We start from the raw sequence: 23,526 nt of genomic DNA on the forward strand, positions 1-23,526 counted from the left end.
TCTTTGCACGGTTCATCTCGAGTTGCCATTTGAAATTTTCTGTTCAGCTTGTTGCTTTAGCATCTGTGTGCTGGAGAGCAAGTTTCAGAGTCTCTTCAGAAATCCATTTGGGTCTTTTTTCTTTCTTTCCTGTCTTTTTAATGACCTTTTGCTTTCTTTCTCCTGGTACAATGTTCTTGCTATCATCCCACAACTCTTCTGATCTTTGGTAATTAGTGTCTAATTCATCAAGTCTTTCTTGAGATGGTCTCTAAATTCAGGTGTGATGTGTCCCTGGTCATATTTTAGCGTTTGTGGACTTGTTGTAATTTTCTTCAGCTTCATCCTGAACTTGCATATGAGCAATTAATTATCTGTTTCACAGTCTGTCACTGGCCTTGTCTTGGCTAATGCTATGGAGCTTTTCCACTGTATCTTCCCACAGATGTGATCATTTGATTTTTATGTGTTCCATCTGGTGAGGTCCATGTACATAGTAATTGTTTATGTTGCTTAAGGAAGGTGCTTGCAATAAGTCAGTTACTGGTCTTGCAACGTTCTATCATGAGATCTCCAGCATCATTTCTATCATCAGTGCCACATTTTCCAACTACTGACCCTTCTTCTTTGTTTCCAACCTTCACATTCCAATCACCAGGAATTATCAATAAACCTTGTTTGTCTTTTTGGTCAATTTCACACTGAAGAAGTTAGTAGAATTCTTCAATTTCATCATCACTGGCTTTACTGGTTGGTGTGTAAGACTGAAAAATAGTGGTATTAACTAGTCTTCCTTGTTACTGTCTTTAAGTGCAGTTGAGTAGGTTTTGACTCATAGAGACCCTTTACAAGATTTCTAAGGAGCCACTAGTGTGTCTGAACCACCAACTTTGTGGGGAGCAGTCCAGTGCTTATCCTGCAGCAAGACTCCCTTGTAGGTGTCTGGATATTATCCTATCACAGAAAACATTGCACTTCAAGATCTTGAAATTTTTTTTTTTTTCATTGATTAGTGCTCACCATTCCTCTTCAATTTGTCATTCTTGGCATAGTCAACTATATGATTGTGAGATTCAAAATGGCCAATAGCAGTCCATGTCATCTCACTAATGCTAAGGATACTGATTTTTACGTGTTTCATTTCATTTTTGACTACTACCAATTTTCCCACATTCATACTTTGTACATTCCATGTTCTGATTGTTAATGGATGTTTGCAGCTATTTTTCCTCATTTTGAGCAAATGAAAGTCCAGAAAGCTATACTTCATTCATGAAATCATAACAAACTCTACTTTGAGGAGGCAGATCCTCCCCAGTCACATTTTGAGTGATTTCCAACCCGAGGAGCTCATCTTCTAGTACTATATCTGACAATATTCCACCAATATCCATAAGATTTTCAGTGGCTAAACATTCAGAAGTAGTCCACCTACCCTTCTTCCTAGTCTGTCTTTGCCAGGAATCTTAGCTGAAAACTGTCTACCATGGGTGACTCTGCTTGTATTTAAAATACCAGTGGCATAGCTTCCAGCATCATAGCACCATGCAGGTCACCACAGTACAACAAACTGACAGACGAGTTATGGCAGATGGGGCTTGTTGTTGTTGTTATTAGATGCCCTAGTCAGTTCCAAGTCATAGCGCCCTTACATACAACAGAAGGAAGACTGCCCAGTCCTGCGCCATCCTCACAGTTGTTGCTACACTTGATCCCATTGTTGCTGTCACTGTGTCAATCCATCTCGTTGGGGGTTCCTCTTTTTCACTGACCTTCCACTTTCCCAAGCATGATGTCCTTCTGCAGGGACTGATCCTGTCTAATACGTCCAAAGCATAAGTGACAATCTCGCCATTCTGGCTTTCAAGGAGCATTCTGGCTGCACTTCTTCCAACACAGATTGGTTTGTTCTTCTCGAAGTCCATGGTATTTTTAATATTCTCCAACACCATAACTCAAATACATAAATTCTTCTATGGTCTACCTTATTTATTGTCCAACTTTCACATGCATATGAAGCTACTGAAAATACCATGGCTTGGGTAAAGCACACCTGTCTTCAAACTGACATCTTTGCTCTTGAACATCTTAAAGAGGTCTTGTGCAGCAGATTTTCCCAATGAAATACGTCATTTGATTTCTTGACTGCTGCTTCCATGAGTGTTGATGTTAGATCAACAAAATGATGTCTTTGACAGCTTCTAAATTTTCTCCATTTATCATGATGTTATTTATTGCTCCAGTGGTGAGGATTTTTGTTTTCTTTATACTGAAGTGCAATCCATATAGAAGGCTATGGTCTTTGATCTTCATCAATAAGTATTTTAAGATGTCTTCACTTTCAGCAGGCAAGGTTGTATCATCTGCATATTGCAGGTTGTTAATGAGTCTTCCTCCATCCTCATATAATCCCATTTCTCAGATTATTTGCTCAACACACAGGTTGAATATGTATGGTGAAAGAATACAACCCTGGTACACACCTTTCCTCATTTTAAAGTATTCACTGTCCTCTTGTTCTGTTTGAATGACTGACTCTTGGTCTATGTACAGGTTTCTCATGAGCACAATTAAGTGTTCTGCAATACTCATTCTGTACAATGTTGTCCAAACCTTGTCATGATCCACACAGCTGAAAGCCTTTGCTTAGTCAATAAAGCACAGGTAAAGATCTTTCTGGTACTATCAGCTTTCAGCCATGTTGTAGGTAGGGAAGCTAAACATTATTATCACCCCTGCAAAATCCTGTATAGAACAGCAATTTAATTTTGTTGTCACTATTTTTTTATCAGTTAAACGACCATGTACAAGCCATTTTCCTTAAGGCATCAAGTAGAATCTATGTACATATTGTCTGTTAGGGAAACTGAAGTTAAGCAGGATGCAGTAACCTGGTAAATATCTCTGTGAGAGTCTGAAGGGCCAAATGCAATGAAAATCCCTCAAAAGAATTTATTCCCATCTCCAAAAAGTAGATGTGCTAAGGTCTAGCTGCGCATTTCCATTCAAGGGGCTCCTTAGGGTATGAAGAAGATCTAACCTGTTTCACCCCTGTGCTGAGCACGATTTTCCCAAGAAGCTAGTTTAGAAGCTGAGACAATGACAACTGCAAAGGGACAGGAGGTTGCAAACATTTCTGTTGCTGACGCATATGCAGATGGGTCTTACCTGTGTTGGTGTGGCTCACGATCCGTGCATGGTATAAGCTGTGCAGCATCAGCCAGGCCAGTGTCTCCTTATCCTGGTGCTGCACAGCCACACTGAGGATGTCAGTCAAGTGCATCATGGGGAACCGTCCTTGAGAGATTAAGTACAGTTTGACAAAGGCAGCCTTTTCTATGTTGTCCTGTAAAAAAGACAAATTGTTTGGTTACTATTCAATGATCTGAAGGGGCTACAGAACCCTTGAGGCAAGGACAAAAACAGAAAGGGCCAGTCTGAAATTGACTACTACTCTAAATGCTGTATCTGTTTATTTCCTGCAATATGTGGACTGCATGCTTAGGTGTTTTATTAAAATAACCATACACAGAGAGGGTTATACTATCACTTCGTCTTTTTACACATAACAAAATCACCAATGTGATCAGGTGTTAGGGGGTGATGATTTTTAGTGACCCAAATCCACTGGTGTCCAGCCAATTCTGACTCCCAGTGACTCTATAGGACACAGCTGAGCAGCCCCAAAGGATTTCCAAGGCTACAGATTGTCAGGAAGTGGATTGCCACATCTTTCTCCTGCAGAGTGACAGGTGGGTTAGAACGGCCAACCTTTCCGTTGGCAGCTGAGCACTTAACCACTGTGCCACCAGGACTCACTGATATTTTTACTAAGCATGCATAAATAATCAAAACAAAAACAACAAATGCAGTACTTAAGCATGTGTCTAACATCCCTTCTAAGCACTTAAGAGCACTTCTTGAAAGTATGGTATGTGGTTCCCTAAGGGACCCCCAAACTCATTTTAGAGGACCTATGAGTTCAAAATTATTTTTATAGTACTACTAAGACATTTCCAGCCTTTTCCACTCTGTTCACATTTATCCTCATAATTCTCAAACAAAGACAGGTAAAGTACCAGCCCCTGAGCATGAATCAAGATGGCAGCAGAAATGTACCAGTATTCACTGTGTTCTTCACCGACACTCACAGGCCAAACAAAGCAAAGCACAACCAATGAGTGTCACTGAAAATGTTCTTGTGGCAGCTGTAAGATGATTAATTTTATGAAACCTCCACCCTTGAGTCCTGGTGTGGCACTGTGGGTTAATGTGGTGGATGACAAAGCTGGCATGAACTGTGAATTCGGCGGTTCAAGCTCACTAGTCGCTCCTCGGAAGCCCTATACAGGGTCACTATGGGCCGGAGCTAACTTGACAGCACTTCACAACAACCCTTGAGTACATATCTTTTGAATCCTTTATGTAACAAAATGGGAATGCATGCATAGGGCGTCTATTATGTGCCCAAGTACAATGGAGGCCTCAATAAAGAACACTTGTAAGATTCAAGTGAGAGAGGAAGTAGCCACTTTTTTCATGGATCACCATTTACTTGACAGAATGACTGGCAAACTATGGCAATTCAAACTGCGTATTGGACAGATTTCTTTCTTAAACTTGAGGGAAGTGAGCCCATCACTTCAAGTCAGACATCCGATAGTATTTGTTGCCAAAGATAAAATATTAGCTTTCAAGTGAAAAGTTCGAGTTTTGGACAATTTTTATCTACTATCCCATGAGCAAAGCAGTCCTGGTGATGTTGTTATTAAGTGCTCAGACAGAACCAAAGGTTGGGACAGAAGTGGCAGCCTGCTTCCATACAGATTCAGACCTGGTAACCTATGGGACACTTCTACCCTGTTTCATAGGGTCGCTGTGAGTCAATATTAACTTGATAGCAGTAGGTTTGTATTTTTGGTTGACCATGATGGACTTGGCAGCTTTCTAATACGTAAAGACTTTTCTGATAATCTTTCTGGTGATTTTTTAATCAAATATGATGCTTTCTTATTACATAATAATAAAGGAGTCCTACCATGGCACTGTAAGTTAAGCACTGGATTATTAACGGCAAGGTTGGTGGTTCAAACCTATGAGTCTCTCCTTGGAAACCCTATATGAGGTCGCTATGAGTCAAACTTGACTTGACAGCATTTAACAATGATAAATTGTTGTATAATGCAAAATATCCACATGAGGAAGATCTTAAAAACTCAGTGCTCCAGTATTTTCCAAAGAACTAATGTGTGCAGTTACAAAATCATGCATGGGTAAAGAACCACGGTGTGAGCTGAACAGAATATGTGAAATTCATTGGTATAGTTTCAGATGCTACATTCCAAGGTACCTTTAAGAAGCTATCACCTATTGCGTTTTAGTACCAAAGAAGGACAACCACAATCATCTGAAAACTATGAACATGCTTTACCCCTACATATGTGCATGGGGCTAGATTTTCTTCATATACTTCTCCCAGATGACACCAGAGCAGGCTGAATGACGCACCAGCTCTGACAATCCAGCTGACTTCTATTAAGTCACACGTTGAAAAGATTTTCAAAGATGTAAAACAATACTATTTTGTTCACTCATTTTCTTTTTTTTATAATTTCTTCTTATTTATGTTAACAAGTAATAGGTTCATTCTTATTATTTTGGAGTACATAAATATTGAAAAATTCTTGATGTTAATTTCTAGTATGATAAATGTTAACATATATAGCCCTGGAGTTGTCCTGGAGTCCCGGTGTGGCACCGTGGGTTAATGCATTAGACTGTGAGGTCAGTTTGAACCGCAAAGTCAGCGATTCAAGCTTACCAGCTGCTCTTTGGAAACCCTATACAGGGTGACTATGGGATGGCTCTGACTCGACAGCACTTAACAACAACAAAGTTGCCCTAAGACCAGAAACTTCAAAACCACTGCAGTAAAATATATTTCCACATTAACTTTATGTAGTAAATGAATTAGAAGTCAAGAAATTTAAGCTTTTCACCACTAGCTTATTCTTAGCTCAACTCATCCCAGAAATGGATAGGTAACTCTGACCTTAGTGTTGCCATTGTTAGGCTGTTAGGGTCTGTTGTATATAAGGCCGCTAGCCGACTCATAGCGACCTTATATACAACAGAATGAAACACTGTCTGGTCCTGCGTCATCCTCACGATTGTGGTCATGCTTGAGTCCTATTGCTACCACTGTGCCAATCCATCTCACTAGGGGTCTTCCTCTTTTTCGCTGACCCTCCACTGTCCCAAGAATGATGCCCTTCTTCAGAGGCTGATCCCTCCTAACATGTCTAAAGTACAAGAGACAAAATCTTGCCATCCTCACATACAAAAAAGCATTCTAGCTGTACTCCTTCCAAGACTGATTTGGTTGGTCCTCTATCAGTCTATGGTACTTTTGATACTCTTCTCCAACACCATAATCCAAATGCATTGACATGTCTCTTGTCTTCCTTTCTTATAGTCCAATTTTCATATGGCTATGAGCAAATACCATGGCTTGGGTATTTTTGCTGTTAATATCTCTGCTTCTGAACACTTTAAAGAGGTGTCTGACAGCAGATTTGCCTAATATATCATTTGATTTCTTGACTGCTACTTCTATCAACATTGACTATGGATACAAGCAAAAAGAAGTCTTGGACAACTTTAATCTTTTCTCTATTTATGAGTCCAGTGATGATTTTTGTTTTTGTTTTTTACACTGAAGGTTATCATCTTTTATCTTTATCAACATGTCAAGTCCTCTTCACTTCAGCTATGTGTGATCTGCAGATCGCTGGTTGTTAATGATTCTTCCTCCAGTCATGATGTCATGTTCTTCACATAATCCAATTTCTCAGATTATCTGCTCAGCATACTGACTGAATAAATACGGTGAAAGGATACAACCCTGGCGCACACCTTTCCTGATTTTAAAGAATTCGGTATAGCTTTATTCTGTTCAAATGACTACCACTTGGTCTATGTACAGGTTCCTCATGAGTACAATGAATGTTCTGGAATACCCTGACCTTAGTATAACACACCAACTCTTTTTGGGGCCATCAGGTGTTGTAAATGGTACTCTAGGAACCAAGAGAATAACACAGCAACATTTAACTCAAGGTATCAAGAAATAAATTATATGCATTACTTCCAACTATATCATGGAATTAACTTAATGGCAATTAACAATAATATATTACATGGATGTAATAATATTATACAACGCATTGTGTATTATGTAATAACATTATACAATAATAATATACAACAGATATTGTTGTTGTTGTTGTCAGGTGCCATTGAGTCGGAACCAACTCATAGAGACCCCAAGCACAGCAGAACGAAACAATGTCCGATCCTGGGCCAACCTCACTACCGCTGCCACACTTGAGTCCATCAATGATGCCACCTGGCTGATCCATCTCGTTGGGGGTCTTCCTCTTTTTCTCTGACCCTCCATCCTACCCAGCATGACATCCTTCTCCAACGATTGTTTCCTCCGGACAATATGTCCAAAGTAGGAGAGATGAAGCTTAGCCATCCTGGCCTCCAAGGAGCACTCTGGCTGCACTTCTTCCAAAACAGATCTATTGGTTCTTTTGGCAGTCCATGGCACTTTCAGTATTCTCCTCCAACACCACAACTCAAAGGCATCAATTCTTCTACAATCTTCCTTGTTCACTGTCCAGCTTTCACATCCATATGAGGCTATTGAAAACACAATGGCCTGGGTCAGGCGCACCCTAGTCCTCAAGCTGACATCTCTGCTCTTCAACACTTTAAAAAGTTTCTGTGCAGCAGATTTGCCCAGTGCAATACGTCGTCTGATCTCTTGACTGCTACTTCCGCTAGTGTTGATAGTTGATCCAAGAAGAATGAAGTCCTTGACAACTTCAATCTTTTCTCCATTGATAAGAATGTTGTTTATTGGTCCAGTGGTGAGGATTTTTGTTTTCTTGACATTGAGATGTAATCCATATCGAAGGCTGTGCTCTTTAATCTTCATAAGTAAATGTTTCAAGTCCTCTTCACTTTCAGCGATCAAGGTTGTATCATCTGCATATCGCAGGTTGTTAATGAGTCTTCCTCCAATCCTGATGCCACGTTTTTCTTCACAGAACCCAGCTTCTCGTATTATTTGCTCAGCATACAGGTTGAATAAGTATGGTGAAAGCATACAACCCTGTCTCACACCTTTCCCAATTTTAAAACATTCAGTGTTCCCATGTTCTGTTCGAACAACTGCTTCTTGGTCTAGGTACAGATTTCTTAGAGGCGGCACAGGAGGCACTCACTCATCTCTGCCAAGAAATTTGGAAGACAACTGTCTGGCCGACTGATTGGAAGAGATCAATGTTTATGCCCATTCCAAAGAGAGGTGACCCAACAGAAGGCGGAAATCATCAGACAATCTCTTTGATATCTCAAGCGAGCAAAGTTTTGCTAAAGGTAATACAGAAACGGCTACAATCATACATTGACAGAGAACTTCCAAAGGTTCAAGCTGGATTCAGAAGAGGCCGTGGAACGAGAGATATCATTGCTGATGTCCGATGGATCTTGGCTGAAAGCAGAGAATATCAGAAGGATGTTTACCTGTGCTTTATTGACTATGCAAAGGCTTTCGATTGTGTGGATCATGACAAGCTATGGACAACATTGAGAAGTATTAGTATTCCAGAACAACAGATATTACATGGATGTAATAATATTATACAATATATTGAGTATTATGTAATAATATTATACAATAATAATATACAACAGATATTACATGGATGTAATAATATTATACAATATATTGAGTAATTATGATCATAAATAATTGCCTAGTACTTGTCCTGTGCCAGGCACTGCTCTACCTACTTAACATGCAATTAAGAGGCAGATGCTATTATTATCTCCTCCTTACAGATGAGGAAACTGAGGCAAAGAGAGATTATAAAACCTCAGGTCACGCTGCTAGTAAATTTCTGTTGTTTAGTGCCTCTGTGGTGATTCTGTAATCTTTTATGGTAACAGATTGCCAGGGCTTTCTCCCACAGAGCCACTGGTTGGGTTCGAAACACCAACTTTTTGGTTAGTAACAGAGACTCTAACCATGGTGCCACCAGGGCTGGTAAATGTGAGAGCTGGCTTTAAAGACCTAAGCCATGAGGCTCCAGAGTGCACTCTTACAACCATTTTCTTATACGATTGCTTCATATGACGTCACCCTACTTTGTCCAAAAGGTGTGAGAACAGACTACGCTTTCCATGTACCAGAAGGTTCTTTGGTCAGTATACTCCCGGTCAATAGACTTCATAATGAAGACGTTTTCATGTACTTATTTTTGTCCATAAAAATCAACCACTATCAAGCTGACTGTGATTTAGGTGACCCATGTGAATCACAGAACTATACTGCGTAGAGTTTTCAAGGGCTCTTTTTATTTTTCAGAAGTAGGTTGCCATGTCTCTGGGTAGACTAGAACTTACCACCATTTGGTTAGCAGCAAAGAGTATTAGCCATTTGCACCACCTAGGGACCCCATTTTTGTTTATTTGTTTACAGGTGACACTAAGATTTTTTTTTGACAAAATTGAGTTAAAAAGTTATTCATCCAGCTTTCCATCCACACCACCTTCTCGCCATTCATACCACATTTATTAACCACCAATCAAGCTATTAGGCCCAACACTAGACCCCAAACAGAAAGGTAAAATAATAAAATGAATGAGAAACAAATATGAAGTAAACTAGCTTCATCTAAAATGATATTGTAATCATGTCTTCAATTGTAAATTTCACCCCAGAAATGGAAAAAAAAAAACCAAAAAAAAAAAAAAAATGTGCATGCTATTACCTTAGTAACCCGGGCAATTCGGTTGGCATCATCATCAGTCATTTCCGAGAGGCATTTTGCTACACTGATATACAGCTCGATTTCATTTCTCTGGTAAAGAAAATTCCCCCGCCTGTTAGAATACATTGTGATGTAACACAGCAATTCTCAATGCTCAATTACATTATTAGATATATTTCCAGGAATCTCAGCTGATGAGTTTCTATTTTAACCAAACCAATACATATGACGAATTTTTTTATGATTTTAAAATATCTTTTGTTATCTTATATATTTGTTTGTCTGTGATTTTTTATTTATTTATTTATTTATTGGCTTGTTTAGTAGAATTTTGTCATTCCAAATAGCATTTGAACCTCTTTATAGCACTAATACTTGGAGGTGGTCTGTTGGGGAAGAGGATGGAGAAGGGCTCATATTCAGAACCTGATATACACAGTGTACTGGACTCGATGCCCAAGGATTCTCCAGGTAGCAGGTAGAAGGATTTCTCAACTTGCTCATCATCTACAAACACTTGGTTAAAAGGCCTGGCAGCAAATTTCATGGTGCTGCACTGGTTAACCTGCTTCTGAGCCTGCTCAAAACTTTGGTTCTAAATAGCCAATCAATGTAGATCTTGAAAGCAAACCCACTCTTAGTAAAGAATGTGGCCTTTCCACCCATGTTCTTAAAACATACACCTCCCTGGTTTGCCAAAAAAGCTTTAAAAAAATCCCAAGCATAAATTATCAGGACTGTAAATATTTTTTTTCCTCACCCGAATCTTATTTGGCAGAAGGTCAAAAATTTTCCTAACAGCGTCACTGAGCAGACTCCAGAGGTGGTGTGCAGGACTGGGCAGTTTCATGGCCTGGCTCAAACCCTGTAAGGCATTCTGGCATAGCTCAGCACTTGAAATGGGGGGAGCGGCTTGAAAAACTGCCACCATTACATTTTCAACAAAAGCCAGGATCTGTTCCTCAGACACGTGTTTTATCCACAGAGGTGCAGATACCAGGAGGTATTTCTTGATACTCAGCTAGAAGCAAAACAGAAGAGTTCAGATGTAAACAGACAAGTCAACGTTTACAATGCTCAAAACCAGCAGGTCACCATTGTGTTTGAGGGTCACATGAGAGATAAAAGGTTCAGGTTACACCCTTATCCTCCATTTCCCCATAGCTTCATGGTCCAATGGGCCACCAATGTGGGAGCATTTGACTGTTGCTGTTTCTTCTGATCCATACCAGGGTGACTCATGTGTATATATGGGATCTGCTAATCCATCTGTGAACCACTCAGTGTAAATCTTGGATCTTTTCAGTGAGGGAAATAAACGTTACTTCTGAAAGTACTGACAGTTGCTGTTCAGTTTTTAAAGGTAACATTCCCTGGCAAGAACAGCCTTGAAGACCAAACAGCTCGAGAGTGCCGGAAAGTTAGTATTAGTTTCCTCTATTTTGAAATACCAAGACCTCTATCCGAAACCCTACACAGGATCGCTATAGTTGGCACTGGCTCAAAGGTACTTACCAACAACAGCCCAAGAGCTTAACAAAAATAGTGTTTAGATTATCATCTAATGATTTTATTAATCAGCAATCAGTTTATATCCATTAAGGAAGAACAGCTGAGTCTAAGAGCGTTGAATAATTAGTGCTGGTGTGGCGCTGTGGGTTAATGTGCTGGACTGTGAAGCCAGTTTGAACTGCAAGGTCAGCGGTTCAAGATCACCAGCCGCTCCTGGGAAGCCCTATACAGGGCCATTATAAGTCGGAAATGACTCGATGGCACTTAACAACAACAACAAACTTGGTTAAGGTTTCACAGGACTTATTCTGAAATCCTAACATTTGACAACTCATGAATATAGATCCTTGCTCAAATGAAGGAAGGGAAGCCCATTTAAACTGCTCTGTAGCAAAGAGCACAACACAGTGGGTAAGAACTTGGATCCTGGAAACAGATCACTCAAGTTCAAACCTAGTTCTGCCATTTATTTATTAGCTATGGAACTTTGGGCAACTTACTTAACTTCTCTGTGACTCAATTTCAAAAATGGGAGCATATTGATAGTGTTCACTCATTATGAGTTGTGGTAAAAATAAATTGGTTCAAATATGTAAAGTGCCTGGAACATAGTGAACACTCAGTGACTGCTGAATATCATGGTTAGGCTATTGTTAACACCTTCGTCCAAGAATCTGGAACCAAGTCCTTCAACCTTATTAAACCTATAGACATCTGCTGGAATACATTCAACTAAAAGATGATCTGACATTAATTCCTTTTTCTGAGAAGTAAGAGTAACTGGCATACTGGGATCATTTGAGCAAAGAATCAGATGAAGATATGCATACAATAGAAAAAGGCATTTTAGAGTTCATGAAAGCCAAGATGGAACACAATAAGTAATAGCTCTGTTATGTACTATACATTTTAGCAGAATGAGCTCAAAATTCTTGGAAACATAAGTATGATACTAATGAGCAGCAAGTTTGAAAGAAGTAGTCTTAAAAATAAAAGCTGAGAAACGATATACGAAAGAATGAACGTAAAACTAATGTTCTCCCATGTAAACTATCACATAACTCACAATAAGACTTTAAATAAATAAATAAAAGCTGACAATAAAATCTGTACATTTCTAAAATAGTTGAACATCGACCAATTCTTTTTGGTACAGTAACTGTGTATTCCTTCTATCTTCTCTTGGCGCTTCCTGCAGGGTTCTATATTTTGCCTATGTTGTTGTTGTTAAGTGTCACCAAGTCAATTCTGACTCACAGACACCCTGTGTATGGTTTCTGAGGAGTGACTGGTGGGTTTGAACCACCAACCTTCAGGCTAACAGTCTACTGCTTATCTTATAGTACTGTATCCTTCAGAATTGCAACTTGAGGTGTGAATTTTTTCTTTAGTTCTCTCAGCTTGAAAAATACTGAACATGTTCTCAACGTTTAGTTTTCTAACTCTGGTCTTTGCATGTTTCATAATACTTTGTCTTCTCGAGCAGTTCTTCGAAATTTTTGTTCAACTCTTATGTTTCATCATTTCTCCCATTCACTTAAACTACTTTATGTTCAAGAGCAGGTTTGAGTCTCTTCAGAAATCCACTCTGGTCTTTTCTTTCTTTACTGTATTTTTAATGATCTTTTGCCTTCTTCATATATAATATTCATTCCACAACTCCTTTGGCCTTCAGTCATTAGTGTTCAATGCGTCAAACAGTTCTTGAGATGATCTCTATATTCATGTAAGATGTACTAATGTCATATTTTAGCTCTCATAGACATGTTTTAATTTTCATCAGCTTCAGTCTGAACTTGCATATGTGCAACCGATGGTCTGTTCCACTCAGCTCCTGACCTTTTTTTGGCTGAGATATTGAGCTTCTCCAGTGTCTCTTTCCATAGTTAGTGGACTTGATCCTTACATAGTCCATCTGGTGAGGTAAAAGTGTATAGTTGCTGTGTATGTTGTTGAAAAAAAAGGCACTGATAATGAGTAAGTTGTTGGTCTTGCAAAATTCTATCATGTAATATCCAGCATTGTTTCAAACACCAAGACTATAGTTTCCAATCACCAATTCTTCTCAATTGCCAACTTTCACATTCCAATCACCAGTAATTATCAATACATTTTGATGGCATGTTTGATGAATTTCAGACTGCAGAAATTGATTGAATTCTTTAATTTCCTCATCACTGGCATGAGTAGTTGGTGAGTGAATTTGAAAACAGTTATATTAACTGGCTTTCCTTGTGTTGCTGTTAAGTATCATCATGCCAATTCCAATGTACAGCAACCCTATGTAAGGTTTCTAAGGAAAGACTGATGGGTTTGAACCACTGACCTTGTGGTTAACAGTCCAGTGCTTATCGTACAGCATCACACCATAGCTCCTAAGATTTCCCTTGTAGGCATATGATGTTATCCTATTACAGATAGCTAGATCCTGAGATACACTTTTTGAAGATAATGTGGCACCATTCCTCTTCGTGATTCACAGCATAGTAAGCCATATGACTGACTCCAAATAGCCAATACCAGTCCAATTCAGTTCATTAATGCCTAGGATATCAACCTTTATAGTGTTAGGTTTATATTTAAGTCTTTGATCCATCTTAAATTAGTTTTGTTGTGTATGTTGTGAGGTATGGGTACTGCTTCATTTTCCTACACACAGACATCCAGTTTTGCCAGCACCAAATATTGAGGCTGTCTCGTCCCAATTTAATGGAATTTAGCTCTTTATCAAAGACCAGCTATCTATTAATAGATGCATTTATGTCAGGATTCTCAATTATGTCTCATTCGTCTATGTGTCTGTTGATTGGCCAGTACTAGGCTATCTTGCCTTAAATGACTGTAGAGTAAGTAGGTTCTGAGATCAGGAAGTGTGAGGCCTCCTACCATGTTCTTTTTCTGCAATAATGTTTTATGATTCCAGGCCCTGTTTGCTTGCCAGATAAAATTGATTATTAGCTTGTCCATCTCATTAAAAAATGCTATTTCAATGTGGATTGGGGTTGCATAGTATCTTAGGTCACTTTGGCTAGTATTGACATTTCACACTGTTAATTCTTCCTATCTATAGGAATGGATGCTTTCCCATATATGTAGGGCTCATTTTCATCACTTTTCTGTTAGTATGTTGTACTGTGGTGGCTTACTATGATGCTGGAAGCTATGCCATCAGTATCTTAAATACCAGCAGGGTCACCATGGGGAAAGGTTTCAGCTGAACTTCTAGACTGTGAGAGACTAGGAAGGAGAGGTGGACTACTTCTGAACATTTACCCACTGAAAAACTTATGAAGAGCAGAGGAACACTGTCAGATATAGTGCTGGAAGATGAGCCCCTTGGGTTCGAAGGTATTAAAAATATGAATGGGAAGGAACTGCCTGTTCAAAGTAGAGTTGACCATGATAATGTGAATGGAGTAAAGCTTGAGGGACCCTCATTTGCTGATGGGGCACAACTCAAAATGCGGAGAAACAGTTGGAAACATCATTAATAATCGAAACATGGAATGTACAAAGTATGAATCTAGGAAATTTTGAAATTGTCAAAAATAAAATGGAATGCATAAATATCGATATCCTGGGAATCAGTGAGCTGAAATGGACCGGTATTGGCCTTTCTGAATCAGACAGTCATATGGTTGACTGAGCTGGGAATGACAAATTAAAGATGAATGGTGTCACATTCATCATCAAAAAGATTATTTCAAGATTCATCTTGCAGTACAATGCTGTCTGATATTGAATAATACCTATGTCCTGGTGTGCTATAGTATTAGCACTGGACTGCTAACCACAAGGTTGGTTCAAGCTTACCAGCCGCTCCTTGGAAACCATAGACCAAACTACATAGACAAAGAGGCAGTCATTCAAACAGAACAAAGGGATATTGAATGGTTTAAAATCTGGAAAGGTGTGCACCAGGGTTTTATCCTTTCACCATACTTATCCAATATGCACAATGAGCAAATAATCTGAGAAACTGGATTATATGAAGAAGTGATCAGGATTGGAAGATTCATTAACAACTTTGGATATGCACACGATACAACTTTGCTTGCTGTAAGCAAAGAGGACTTAAAAAAATCAAAGACCACAGCCTTCAGTATAGATTGCACCTCAATGCAAAGAAAACAAAAATCCTCACAACTGGACCAATAAATAGCATCGTGATAAATGGAGAAAAGACTGAGGCTGCCAAAGACTTCATTTTGCTTGGATCCATAATAAACAGTTATGGAAGCAACAGTCAAGAAATCCAACAACATATTGCATTAGGCAAATCTGCTGCACAAGATCTTTTTAAAGTGTTCAAAAGCAGAGATTAGTTTGTGTACTATAGTGTACCTAACCCAAGCCATGAAAATTTCAATTGTCTCATATGCATGTGAATGTTGAGCAATGAATAAGGAAGACCACAGATGAATTGATACATTTGAGTTATGGTGTTGGAAAAGGATATGAAATGCCAGAAGAACAAACAAATCTGTGTTGGAAGAAGTACAGCCACAATGCTCCTTAAAATGAGCATGGTGAGATTTCATCTCGCATACTTCAGACATGCTGTCAGGAGGGACTCGTCCCTGGAGAAGGATGCCACGCTTAGTAATTAAGAAAGATTTTTTTTAGTCTGTATTCAGGGACAAATGCAAAAGAGTATTTTACACCTAAGAGTGGGGTGAAACGAAAACGAAAATCTAGAAAAATTCCTGGGATTAAGGAAACAGTCTATTAGAGCCGTGCCTGATATAAAAGGAATTAACAGATTTACAATGTGGACTTTACAGTCAGGCATATCTAACTTTCTGACTTACTACATAGTAAATAATTTCCATTTGCCTTAGTTTATCTACATGCAAACTGGAAATCACAGAATCTATTTATCAGAAGTAAAATAAGCTAGACACAAAAGACTTTTTGTATAGTTCCATTATAAATAATTTCTAATGGAATTATATGAAATACAAATTTAAATGAAATTTCTTTAGAAAAGGTAAGATTATAGACAGAAAACAGATAAGTGGTGTCTGTGTGCTAGGTTAGGAATAGAGATTGAATACAAACAGGCACAGTGGAAATTTGAGGGGAGGGTCAAGGAAGTATTCTTGATGCTGACTGAAAATCTATCAATTTACTGAAACTCATCAACTTACATGAACTACGAAGGGACTTCAAAAAGTTTGTGGGAAAAGAATGAAAAATTTCCAGAAGCTTTATGAAGTTCCCTGATATTTTATCATCTATAAATAAAAATGCAATAAAGCTATTAACAAGTTTACCTTTCTGGTTGTTGAGAGACTGTGTCTGCTGTTGATAAGTACTGAGTGTTTAAAGGTATTATGTACATAGCCAGTGCTCAGAAAGCAGAAGCTATATGGGAGCTTCTGGGAGCGTACAGGCAGAATAGCATCAACAGCTAACAGAAGGGATGCAGACCTCAGTAACATCCATCTTCCATCACAAAGAGTTAGGAGGAATGGGAAAGGGCAAAAGCAAAACAAAACAAGATACAAATAAGATAGGCACTAAAGACAAGACCATGAAGAAATATTACCAGGGCATTAGACTATTCTTGGAGTTTGGGCGTGGCACTGCAGGATAATGCACTGGATCGCAAGGTCAGTTTGAACTGCAAAGTCGGAGGTTCAAACTCACCAGCCACTCCTCAGAAACCATATACAGGGTCACTATAAGTCAGAATCGACTTGATGGCACTTAACAAAACAGAACAGAGTATACTTAAAGAATTAAAGCTTCCTAGAACAGAATAGCGGGCCAGATTATAGAGAAAATTAAAAGATAACACATTATAAAATCATGCAGTGTGTGCTTTTGGTCTGAGCTTGTAATGTACTGAAAATTATATATCTTTACTAATTTCACATCTTTAAAAAATGGCACCCCATTTGTCCTACCTATCTTTAATCTCTACCCTGGAAGGTGTTGGCCCCTCTAACATAAATACCAGGCTGAATCACTTCTGGGGATGTTCTCAGCTATTCACCTACACCATCTCCACTGATAGCCTCGGGGGCCTTTAACTTGATGCCCAAACAAATCCTATCAAGTCTTCAAAGCTCAACTAATTGCTGCTTCCTATGTGGAAGGGAAGGACCATACATGGATAAGTCCAGTGTTTGTGGGTCTTTCTCTTAAGAGCCACTGGAATGTTTACATCTACTATATAATTAATAAACCTAGGTTCAAATAGCTCCTTAACTTTCTACCTGTATGGTCCTGAGAAAGGAACTTTTATACTTCTGATCACCAGTTTTGTTTTTTTTCTTTCTTGGTTTGTTTCAAAATGTTGTTGTTGTTGTTAAGTGCCGTCAAGTTGGTTCTGACCGATGGCGACCCTGTACAGGGTTTCCAAGGCTGTAAATCTTTACAGAAGCAGAAAGTCTCATCTTTCTCCCATGGAGCGGCTGGTAGTTTCGAACTAGTAACCTTAAGGTTCGCAGCCTAATTCATAACCACTACACTACCAAGCTCAGACTACAAATTCCTAGTTTGTGAATTCTCAGCCAAATAATGGTTAAAAAGGCCTAGCGGTGTGGTTGGCATACAATTAATAAAATAGCAACTGGTAATCAAGGGCTATGCCCAGAGAGATCCAAGGAATGTTTTTTGATTAATGTGGATTGATTATATAAGAAAACACGTAGTTCCTGTGCTCTGGAATTCTGATACGTTGCCCAAGTTTTCCAGTCAGTACCTTAGAATGCCAAACATGAATGCCAATGGTCATGGTCAGATTCTGAATCAGTGAATTTTCCAATTTGCTGGCCAGCTGCTTGTCAAGCCCCCTAATTTCTGAAACTCCCATTTGTCCATTTTTGATTTTGAGCACACGCGCACACACATGAATGTTAATATCCCCAAGGGCAGCATCTCCTCCTGTTGCCCAGTGCCCTTAATTACACATACACTCAGATTATGGGTTAGTGGCGGCATCACCCACAAGCCCAAGAGCGCAGCTGCATTCTGCGATGACTGTGCCTGGGTCACCATAATTTCAAGGCACAGCTGCTGTATCTCTTCACCTGAAAGACAGGAAAAGAAAAGAATCTTTGTAATATAGTTGCCTCTCTGCCTCAAATCGTAATATCTGTGTGACTTCTGTAGGTAAGAGAGTAGTCCTGTAAAATCAGTATTTTGAGGGTCCTTTTTAGTTATGAGGTGAAAATAGTGTCCACTAGAGTGAGAATACCAAGCCACCTTCGAACTAGCAGGGGCTTGTTTGGATTTGATAGGAAGATTTTTCTTATAATATTAAGAGAAACCTAAGTACTAAGTGCAGGAGACAGATGAGGCTTTCTACTCCCGTAAAGATTTGCAGCTTCAGAAACCCTGGACAGGGTTGCTATGAGTCGGAACCGACTCCACGGCACACAACAACAACAAGTACTCAAAACCTAAAAAAATTTGAGAAAATTCTAATATAAAAGTCCCCTTGTCTTTGTTTTCCCCAATTTTTACTTTATAACCAGTTGTTGTTTTGTTAAGTGCCATCTAGTCAGTTCTGACTCATAGCAGCCCTGTATAGGGTTTTCAAGGAGTGGCTGATGGGTTTGAACCACTGACATTGTGTTAGCAGTCTAGTGCTTATACTATAGCTACAGCATTCTATATAGATCTGAAATGACTTAAAAATGAAGACACAGTCACTAGCATCAAGTAGTGGAAACAACATCGAACTAGTCTGATTCCCATCAGCAGAGTTACTTTTCCAACCAGGACTTTCCTTCTTCCCCTCGCCTTTCCCTCCCCATCAAGAATTTTAACTGATGCAGTTTCAGAACAGCACACAAAAGCAAAGGAGGGCCACAGAAATATACTTTATGAATGAAGCATGTTGACATATTTTACACAAGGGTTAAGTTCAACTAAAAGCATTTAATTAAAAAAATTGTACACAATCAAAGCTATCCTTGGTTGTTCTTCAAATTACACATAAATTACAGCAGTGAAGTCTTTGTGAATATTAAATGTAGGTAAACACTCTAAATAACAGAGCACTTATAAACTCACACACACATACAACATTGTCTAAACTGTCCTTGTTATCTTTCTTTGGTATTAAACCAGTTCATGAAATTATATTTGCATGGGATAGGCCCTGCTGTATACAGAAGTTGCTGTGGATGAATTGGAGGTGTGTACATGTGAATTCCGTTAGTCTCAAAACAAAAAAAGTATTTGTGGGAAACAAGAAAATGACCTCTAAGGATGTCCATATCCCAATCCCCAGAATCTGCAGATATGTTTACTTTGCAGAAGTGATAAGGTTAGAGACCTTGAAATGTGGACATGATCCTGGGTTATTTGGGGGGGTCATTACTCACATGAGTCCCGATAAGTACAAAACCTTCCCCAACTGCAGAGAACCACAGAGATGGCAGTATGAGGAGGCCTCCGCCTACAGCTGCTGGCTGGGAAATGGATGAAGGGGGCCACTAGCTAGGGAACACATGCATGCCATCTTTAGAAGCTTGAAAAGGCAAGGATGGACGTGGCCCCTCCTCTAGAGCCTCTGGAAAGGAATGCGGCTCTGCCTACACCTTGATCCTAACCCACTCAGACCCAGGTTGGCCTTGTGAAAGACAGAACAGTAGGATAATAAATTTGTGCTATTTCAAGCCACTAATCTATGGCAATGTGTTAGGAGAACAAGAACAATTGAATACAACATTCCGTATGGTACTTCGTGGTTAACCACCAAACCAGGCTCGATGCATCCACACCACATGTGTACACTCATCTGTGAAATGTACACCCCAGGTGAGTACTGTCTTGACTGAGTGCAGCAGGCCAGTCTCTAGACCTCATGATTTTCATAAAGTCACTCACTGAAAGTAACCCAGCCATCCCATCCAAGAAGACGATCCTCAGGACCTCAGACATCTGTCCAGTCACTAGTAATTACCACGTGACATAGCATCTATTTTTCTACTTAGGTCAGACCCTCAGAATAGAATCCAAAGACCTGGAAACACTTGAAACTTACCAAAGTTCAGTCTCATTAGTGGAGATAGTAGAGCAGCCCAGTTCACAGGAGGGTATTGATAGCTTTCTCCAACCATTGCTATGGGCTTCATCACTACTTTAAGAAGGGGAGGGGGCACAGACTCAGGACCTGCCACAGAAAGGAAAAAGTAATCATAAAGCACCTCATAATATCACGAACGTAGAAAATGTCAACTTTCCCTTCTTTTTCTAGTTTTAATTGTGGCTAACCCTTCCATGTGTGCTCTTAATCGCTTTGGTATCTAACTTTGCATCCTCTTGTTTTTCTGTCCCTTTTTTTGTCTTCAGCTTTCCCTCCTGTCTGAGTGGTTTCCCTCCACATTCTGATTGAGCTTTCGTTCTTGCCTTTCTACTCAGTTTTCTAAAAAGAGTCACTTGCTCTAGCACTCTTGCCTCCTTATTTAATCCTCAATCCATGTGTCCCAGAGAGGACAATTAGTGAACTACTCAGGTACATTGCCCTGAAAGGACTATGTTATTGTTGTTGTTGTTGTTAAGTGCCGTCAAGTTGGTCCCGACCCATAGCAATCCTGTGTAGGACTATGGGTTACCTATAATCCCTGCATCATGTCATATACAGCCTCACCTACTCCTCAGCCTAGGCCATGGCTGAGATCCAGAAGGGAGCACCTGAGGTAGTAACAGCTACCCATGGGTCAACAAATACCTGAGACATATCTGATATTATTTTAATATTATTTTCTTTTTTTAAAATATTATTTTAATATTATTTTCTTTTTTGTGGTGGGGAAGGGTATAATTTGGAATTGAGAAACAGACACTGGAGTAGTCCTAAGTAGGTACAGTCTGAGTTTAGAGTAAGCGTTGTTAGAGGCCAGGTACAAGTGAAGTAACAGGGAGGTAAAAAAATGCATAACAAAAGGAGAAATGACCAAGGCACAGCAGAATCAGCCAGAAGAAAGGCAGGAAAAGGAGAGGCAGAAGAAACAGGCACCTCAGAGGCAACAAGAAAAACAAGAAAAAGTAGAGCTAAGAACTGAAGGGGAAAAGTAGTGTGGAAAAGTCGCTAAACAAATAGCTCCAACCCACAGCAAGTGACTAAAAATACACAACTCCTCTCAGGAAAGGAAGAATCTGACGTCCAGTGTCATCCCATTATGATATTAAAGAGGTCCACATTTCAACAACAATAATGAAGCATGCAAAGAAACAAAGCATAGCTGATTCACAAAAGAAATGAACAAAAATTATCCCTGAAAAAGCAGATATTTGGATTACCTGACAAAGATTTTAAATCAACTGTCTTAAATATGCTCAAACAGTTAAATAGTCAAAAAAGAAACTACAAGGAAAAATAGATAATCATTTTTGGAAGAATGAGGACAAAAATACATATATAAACATATAAAAATACATGCCTTATAACAAAAGGGGTGCTCAGAGGGAAATGTACAGTTATATATAAAATAGAAGAGAGATCTGGTCTAGAGAGAATGAACATTTTCCAGTAGTTTTGCATTCACTACTGAATGTTGTTGTTGTTTTAAGTGCTGTTGAGTCATTTCCAACTCATAGTGACCCTGTATAGGGTTTCTGAGGAACGACTGGTAGGTTTGAACCACCAACTTGAGGTTATCAGATCAGTGCTTATACTACAGTGCCACACCAGAACAGAACATCCTCATTCAATGGATGACCTATCACATCTGAAAGGCTGTGAGACACCCTTCTTCAAGAATGTCTCTCCCCATAGATGTGGGGCTCTGGAACACCTGGCAGGAAGTGTTTTTTCTGCTGGTGGTGGGAGGTCTTTCGGTCTTGCTAGGTTTCAGTTCCTGGCGCCTCACCCTGGTTTCCTTGTGAAGGGACAAGATTGTATCTACCTCCTCCTACTGAAGTCCAAGCTCACATCACCCAGAACATCACCCATAGCTGGAGATGTTGGGTAGGCAGGAGCTAGGTGTCCCTCTCCCCATTAAGTCTTTTCCATGGCTGTCACTGCTTTCAGAATAAAAGTCTCAACTTCTGAGTTTGAATTTTTAAAAAAAAGAGAGCTCTCAAATTGATAGCCTAACTTCACATCTAATGGAACAAAAAAAGAAGAGGAAATTAAATGAAAATTAGCAGAGAGAAGAAAATAACAAAGAATAGAGCATTAGAAAAACAATAAAATCAATAAAGTCAAAAGATGGTTCTTTAAAAAGATCAACAAAATTGAAAACCTTTAGGTAGATGAAGAAAAAAGAAGACGACATGAAAAAGTAAAATCAGAAATGACAATGGAAATATAACTATGACTGCTGGTGTGGCCCCACAGAATAAGCAGCTAACCTCAAGGTCGGTTTGAACTACAAGGTCAGTGGTTCAAATTCACCAGCTGCTCCTTGGAAGCCCTAATACAAGGTTGCCATGAGTTGGAACTGATTCGACAGCACTTACCACACACACAACACACCGGCCTTAATAAAAATTAGGAGAAAATGCTATGAAGAATCATATATCAAGAAACCAGATAATCTAGATAAAGTAGATAAATTCTTAGAAACACACAAATTACCTAAACTGACTAAAGAAGAAGCTAGTAAAGTAGACACTGAACCATAATCAAGAACCTCCAACAAAGAAAAGTCCAGGATCAAATGACTTTACTGTTGAGTTCTACCAAACATTTAAAGATGAGCTAAATCCAATGCTTATTAAAATCTCCCTAAAAATAGAAGAGGAAGGGACATTTCCTAATTTATTCTATGAGGTCAGCATTACTCTGATACCAAACCCAAAGACACCATGAGAATAGAAAACTACAGACTAATATCCTTTATGAATATAGGTATAAAACTCCTCAATGAAAATACTAGCAAACCAAAACCAACACCATATTGAAAATGTTTTATACCATGTCCAGGTAGACTGTATCCAAGGAATATATCACTTTAATAGAATGGAAGTGAGCAGATTTTTGTTTTTAAAAAATGTCTTAGATGTAGTGTATTCAAATCTATTCCAGGTCTTTCTGAAGTATTCACAATAGAAACTTGCATTTTCTAGAGGATATGGGGTGTCAGGAAAGGTATTTATCCTCTGCTTTACTCCATGACTCGGTGTGAAACATGACTATATTCCAGCTGTTTTACTGCCTAGACTCAAGCTCTCCCTTGACAGGACTATGGAACATGCACTAATGACTGCACTTTACTGTACTCTT

The 23,526-nt window shown here is 39.1% G+C and overlaps 1 protein-coding gene across 1 annotated transcript in view; it reads right to left on the reverse strand.

The window, feature by feature from the left end:
- FOCAD (focadhesin) overlaps positions 1–23,526 on the reverse strand; it is a 354,257-nt gene that overhangs the window by 16,818 nt on the left and 313,913 nt on the right. The window contains exons 35-39 of the mRNA XM_006864465.1: positions 20,341–20,469; positions 18,261–18,376; positions 10,585–10,845; positions 9,825–9,914; positions 3,148–3,325 (exon numbers count right to left, since the gene is read on the reverse strand). Of these exons, the coding sequence (XP_006864527.1) occupies positions 3,148–3,325; positions 9,825–9,914; positions 10,585–10,845; positions 18,261–18,376; positions 20,341–20,469 (774 nt within the window). The remainder of the gene's footprint in view (positions 1–3,147; positions 3,326–9,824; positions 9,915–10,584; positions 10,846–18,260; positions 18,377–20,340; positions 20,470–23,526) is intronic.

The sequence above is a fragment of the Chrysochloris asiatica genome, unplaced genomic scaffold (assembly GCF_000296735.1).
Source record: "Chrysochloris asiatica unplaced genomic scaffold, ChrAsi1.0 scaffold00065, whole genome shotgun sequence".
In the NCBI taxonomy this organism is placed as follows: domain Eukaryota; kingdom Metazoa; phylum Chordata; class Mammalia; order Afrosoricida; family Chrysochloridae; genus Chrysochloris; species Chrysochloris asiatica.